At 42.8% G+C, this 6,349-nt stretch overlaps 1 protein-coding gene and 1 pseudogene across 1 annotated transcript; one reads left to right on the plus strand and one right to left on the minus strand.

The window, feature by feature from the left end:
- Nucleotides 1-2,476: 2,476 nt before the first annotated feature.
- Nucleotides 2,477-3,040, minus strand: IFNB1 (interferon beta 1). The gene has a single exon (XM_054583290.1). It carries the CDS (start codon nt 3,038-3,040, stop codon nt 2,477-2,479), a length of 564 nt encoding a protein of 187 aa, XP_054439265.1.
- LOC129078370 (creatine kinase B-type-like) lies at nt 3,039-5,392 on the plus strand (annotated as a pseudogene).
- The last annotated feature ends 957 nt before the right edge of the window (nt 5,393-6,349 follow it).

Genomic DNA, 6,349 nt, shown 5'->3' on the forward strand with positions numbered 1-6,349 from the left:
TACATGGGGACTCTGTGTAGGGAACCATCCCCTCTGAGAGTTTGGAAGAGACACAGGTGAGGGTTTCATCACATCACTGCACATAATTTCAAGTTGCATGTGAGACGCTCTTGTTCTCATAAGTCCTTTATTCACCCTCACCAGACATTTTTTACTGTTGTCCCTTTCCACAGAGCATCCCGCTCCAGACCATCAAGTGAGTTTCTCTCTCTCTTTCTCTCTTCTCCTCCCAAAAACAAGCTACTGGTGTTGTACTGTCTTTTGTGTTGCTACACTTACAACATCCAATATTTTTCTAAGCAATGAGGGCTCTCCTTGCAAGGTTTTCTAGTGCTTGAATAAATTTATAAACTACACCCTCATATGTAACTATCTATTTAGCATATGCAAATACATATACACTTTGGGTTGCCTCCCTCATTCTTATTGAAATTAATATTAATGATCACTTATCTGCTACTGGTAATGGACATACTTTTGCTATTTTGGATGGGCCAACATGCTCAGATGTGGCACAATTATTTATAATTCCTCAGAAGAAGCCTCTTCTCTGTCCTGGGCCCCAGCACACGTACAGCACAGAACTTTCCTGGGCTGCCCCAGCCTCCCTTTTCTGGCCCAGAGAAAGCAGTGGGCAGTTGGAGATCCCTGACGGAGAGAGACTGGTTTAGCATCTTCTTGGTTGCTCTAGCCACTGCCTATTACTCTGCATTTCTATGTGCTAATCTTGTCTTGATTTCCAGGCAAAAATAAGCATGACTGTCGAATGGCTCCTGGCACCTCTGGGGTGTGGGGTCACAAAGAGAAAGGAATTGGACGGAAAGAGAAAGTTTATTGTTTTTCTGAGACTGTGACTGGTGTGGTGTTACAGCAGCAGACCCACCAGGGTGAAGCATCTTTGTTCGGTAGCCAGTGTGTTACCCATCCTGAGTCAGAAGGGGGAGCCCCAAGTTCATTGTCTGCACAAGACTTAGCAGTGTTCAAAATTTGACTGACTTCCCCTCTAGGCTGACTTTCTTAAAAGGAACTCAGACTTCTATCGTGCTCTAGGAGAAAATGCCTAGATACAAATACAATCGTATGTGATTCTTCCCTTTGAATTTTTTAAACCTCCACTTAGTTATGTGATCTTGAGATAGTTAGTAAATCTCTCTGAGACTTAGTTTCCTGACCTGTAAAATAGCAATAATATAGTTGTGTCTATCAGCGGGGTGCTCGCAAAGAGGGCTAAATCCGGTTATGTGCATAAGAGTTCAGCACAGAGCCTGCTCATAACAGAACAGTCATAATAACCCAAAACCCAAAGGGTTCTTACACAAAGACAGAAATCCAGTGATGCTGGCCCTGTGCCCGGAGAGCTCTGAGGAAGACTTGATTTTCCCAGTATAAGCCCTGGGGAAATTTAGTACCTTCTCTACCTCACCCGAATTTCTCTTTCTCTCATGCATCCTGGTTTTTCACTTGGCCCGAAATGACTTAATTTTCTGCCCTTGCCCAGGATTTGGCCCTAGGGACTATATGGATCCACAGATGCAGAGCAGGAGGAAAATCAGGTAAGATTTTCCTGAAATTCTGTATAAGCAAAGCAGGGGAGATCAGGAGCAAACTTGCTTTTCTGGAAAAAAAAATGGGGTGAAAACCTAACCAGATGTCAGGGATATACAGCAGAGTTCTTTCTCCCTCTGCTATCTGTGTCCTGGGAGCACTCAGAGCCCACAGCTCCCTCAGGAACCCCTACGTCTTGGCTGTCCTGTGAAGACTAAAATGAAGGTGCTGCTACTTAACAGTGTTATAGAATTGCCTGGGACTTCTCACCCTTAGCCTTGTGGGCAGCACATAAATATTTTTAAATCTTGCGGGTTTGGATGGTGAGCAGAGCACCCCAGAGATGAGAGGGATGAGTTTATGGTGAACACAGAGACAAGATATTCCTAGGGTTACCCCGTAAGCCAGTCAAAGTCTAACTTTAGGGCCAGAGAGCCTGGGATACAGAGTAGAAGCAGTAGGCACCCTGGATTAGTTCCAGAGCCACCTACCTGCCTCTCCAATTTTAATTTTATAGAGGCTCAGGCCACATTTATCCTCCAGTAAGATAAAGGTCCCCTTATTGTCTCTTACCTTGGGTATTCCATGTGGCTTCCTTGAATTTTAAATTCCCTGAAGACAGAGGCCAGTACTACTTTGCAGGCATACTTTAGCAAGAACATCTAATAGGTGCCCTGTAAATTTTAATGGTGGTGGTTATATAAATCAAATTGAAATAAAAACTGCCATGTTGACTTTGTTTCAAAAATTTTATTTTCCAAAGTAAAAGTTTAAATAATTTAAAAATAATTTAATAATTTAATAAAATTTTGAAAAGTCTAACTGTCCTTTCAAAGGCAGTGCATTAGCTGTCCATCAAAGAGTGACTGGCTGGAGTGCCTGAGGTCACAGTCAGCATTGCTTCTTCCCAGGGGCACAGGCTGACAGATGTTCAGTTATCGGAGATAAAACCCGTAAGATTGTAAAGGAAGGAAAAGTCCTTGAGGATTTGCACTTGGATTATTGTCCAGGCACATCTGCTATATGACTTGGCCTTCAGGTACTGTACAATCCTTAAGTAATATTGCTTTAGGTCCAACAGGGTCGTGTTTTTTTCCCAGCTGAAGTTTTTCTCCTCTATGATTTTCTCCAGGGCTGTCTCCAGATGGTCCACCTGCCAACTGAGTTCCACAAAGAGGTTCTTAATGATGGTCTCATTCCAGCCAGTGCTAGAGAAATTTCTTCTGAAAATATCAAAGATCTGCTGGAGCACCTCATGAATGACCAATAAGGCTTGCCCCTTCTGAAACTTCTGTAGTTTAATCTCCTCCGGGAACTTGAAGTCCATCCTGTCCTCGAGGTGACATTGAAAGGTTCCATTCAACTGCCGTAGGAGAGTCTGACTGGCTGAAATACTGTGTCTCTGTTGGAGTCGAAGAACATTAGAGCTCATGGAAAGAGCTGTGGTAGAGAAACAGAAGAGGAAAGCTGTGCAGAGGATGTAGCTCTGGGCCATGACGATCAGAGGAACAGTGGTGTTTACTTCCACCTAGGCACCGAAGCAAAACCTCACACAGGGTTCCCAATGTGAATGAACTTTCTCCATCAGTATGGACTATTTATATGGCCATCTCACCCTTTCTGTCTCTGAGGAATTTCCCATTTTCAGTTCTCATTTTCAGTTTTCTTTTGTCATTTTTATGTTTCCTATTTTTGTTTTTCATCCAATTAGTTGATATACAACATATTTTCAGGTATACAACATAGTTTGAGGTATACAACGTAGTTTGAGGTATACAACATTTGTATAACTTACAAAAGGATTACACAAAAAGTCTAGTTCTCATCTGGCACCACACATAGTTATTACATCATTATTGACTGTGTTCCCTATGCTGTACTTTACATCCCCATGGCTATTCTGTAACTGCCCACTTGCATTTCTTGATCAATTCATCTTTTTCACCCAGCCTCCCAATACTCCTCCCATCTGGCAACCACCAATGTGCTGTCCATATCTATGAATCTGTTTCTGTCTTTTTTGTTCATTGATTTTGTTTTTAGATTCTACATATAAGTGAAATCACTTGATATTTGTATTTCTCTGATTTATTTTACTTGGTATAATCCGAATGAGTCCATCCATAGCGTCACAAATAGCAAGATTTTATTCTTTTTTATGGCTGAATAATATTCCATTGTATACGTAAGTACCACCACTTTTTTTTTTATTGGCAAAGAATTTATTTTTTTCTTTTTATTTAAAAAAATTTTTTTTTATTGTTCAAGTACAATCCTCTCCATTTACCCGCCACTATTTTCCCTTGCCCCACCCATCCCCCATCTCCCACCCTCAACCTTTCCCCATTTTGGCTTTGTCCAAGGGTCCTTTATACATGTTCCTTGACTTGACCCTTCCCCTTCTTTTCCCTGTTACCCCCCTTCTACCTCCCACTGGTCTTTATTTCCATATCTTTGGTTCTTTTTTGCTCATTTGTTCGTTTTGTTGGTTAGGTTCCACTTACAGGTGAGATCATATGGTATTTGTCTTTCACCCCCTGTCTTATTTCGCTTAGCATGATGCTCTCCAGTTCCATCCATGCCGTCATGAACGGTAGTAGCTCTTTCTTTCTTTCTTCTGGGTAGTATTCCATTGTGTAAATGTATCATAGGTTTTTGATCCACTCATTTACTGATGGGCACTTAGGTTGCTTCTAGCACTTGACTATTGTAAATTGTGGTGCTGTGGACATTGGGGTGCATAGGGTCTTTTGAACTGGTCTTTCAGGATTCTTAGGGTATAATCCCAGTAGCATATATTGTACCAGCATGGCAGCTACCAGTCAATTGACGAGCACAAGACCAACCTCAACCCTGACAGCCTGCAGGGCAGCGACGACCTGGACCCCAACTATGTGCTGAGCTCGCAGGTGCACACGGGCCGCAGCATCCACAGCTTCTGCCTGCTGCCGCCCTGCAGCGGCAGGGAGCTCTGAGACATCGAGAAGTTCTCCGTGGAAGCCTTGTCGAGCCTGAAGGGCAACCTGGGTGGCAGGTACTACTCGCTCAAGAGCATGACTGAGGCGGAGCAGCAGCCCCTCATCAGCGACCACTTTCTTTTCGACAAGCCCATGTCGCCCCTGCTGCTGGCCTTGGGCATGGCCTTGGACTGGCCTGACGCCCAGGGCATCTGGCATAATGACAGCAAGACCTTCCTGGTGTAGATCAACGAAGAGGACCACCTGTGGGTCATCTCCATGCAGAAGGGGGACAACATGAAGGAAGTGTTCACAGGTTATGCAACGGCCTCACCCAAATTGAGACACCCTTGAAGTCTAAGAACTATGAGTTCATGTGGAGCCCTCACCTGGTCTACATCCTTACCTGTCCATCCAACCTGGGCACGGGGCTGCGGGCAGGTATGCACATCAAGCTGCCCCACCTGGGCAAGCACAAGAAGTTCCCGGCGGTGCTCGAGAGGCTGCAGCTCCAGACGCCAGGCTCTGGTGGCGTAGACCCCGCCGCTGTGGGCGCGGTCTTTGACTTCTCCAGCACAGACTGCCTGGGCTTCTCGGAGGTGGAGCTGGTTCAGATGGCGGTGGGCTGCGTGAAGCTGCTTATTGAGATGGAGCAGCAGTTGGAGCAGCGGCTGAAGCAGTGGCTGGAGCAGGGCCAGGCCATTGATGACCTCGTGCCCGCCCAGAAGAGAAGGCCTGGCCCACACCTACCAAGGACACCAGCCCTGCTGCTTCTTAACTTATTGAGGCGGCAGTGCCCACCATGCACTCCTATGCTCACCGCATGGCTGCTGAGCCCTTCGCCTCGCCTTAGAGACTTCTGTTGCCCTCGGCAGAGCTTATTTTTGTGATGGCTGAGATGTTGCTGATGCTGAAATAAACTAGGGTTTGGGGGGGGGGGGACTTAAATTTTTTACAAAAAGAAAGAAAGAAGGAACATGAAAAGAAAAGAGAAGATCAGGCTAGTGTAGGGGTAGACAGTTCAAAAAACAAGCATTCTTGGTTTTGAACACAAAAACAACTCTTGAAGAGAGAACTCCGTGAAGTTAGAAAAACCATTGCGACCACTGCTAGTTCAGGAAAAATAAGCTCCTATTAAATTAAACAACAAAATGGTATTGACTCTCATACAAAGTTACTTTTAGAAAAATAAGAATAAGAAGCAGAATATCTCGATGGATACTGAAAATATACCAGGAATACAGCCACACAAAACAGATAAAAATTTTAACATGTTTAACAAAGGAGTTTAAATTTTTTTAATTATATAAAACAACATAAATGAGAATCGTACAAACTCAACATATGTAGAAAATAATTAGAAATAAAAGTAAAAACTCCAGGTTTTGTTGAATAAGATACAGTCACAAGAAATGAGAAGTTTGGGGGAATTTTGGCACTGGAGAAAAGCTTCAATCTGGGAAAAAATGTTAGCAACTAGAATCAGTACATAAAAAAATTATAAATTGACAAAGGGAGTTATTTTCAGGAAAGTGAGGAAGATTTCAATTCTGCATAGTCCATATAACATTATATGGAGCAGATTATGAGGTAAAATAAACAAAATCAGAAAAATTTGGAGATTTCAAAAAATAATATTGCAGTAAGGAAGATATAAAACCCCAAAACTATAATAGAAAATATTTATTAATATGACTATTAACAAGTTATAAATTTCAGTATGGCAAAAACATACCAGGAAATTCAAAGAGAAAGAGTAACATAAAAAATATAGTTACAACACACAATAAGGAAAAGATGCTTTTCTTCACTTATGAAGAGCTCCTAAAATTGATAAAATTTTATAC

The sequence above is a fragment of the Pteronotus mesoamericanus genome, unplaced genomic scaffold (assembly GCF_021234165.1).
Source record: "Pteronotus mesoamericanus isolate MK-2021 breed Mesoamerican mustached bat unplaced genomic scaffold, CSHL_Meso_final contig_73, whole genome shotgun sequence".
Lineage (NCBI taxonomy): Eukaryota > Metazoa > Chordata > Mammalia > Chiroptera > Mormoopidae > Pteronotus > Pteronotus mesoamericanus.

Coding starts and splice junctions, on each gene's coding strand:
- IFNB1 (XM_054583290.1), bottom strand. CDS start 3,040: ATGGCCCAGAGCTACATCCTCTGCACAGCTTTCCTCTTCTGTTTCTCT.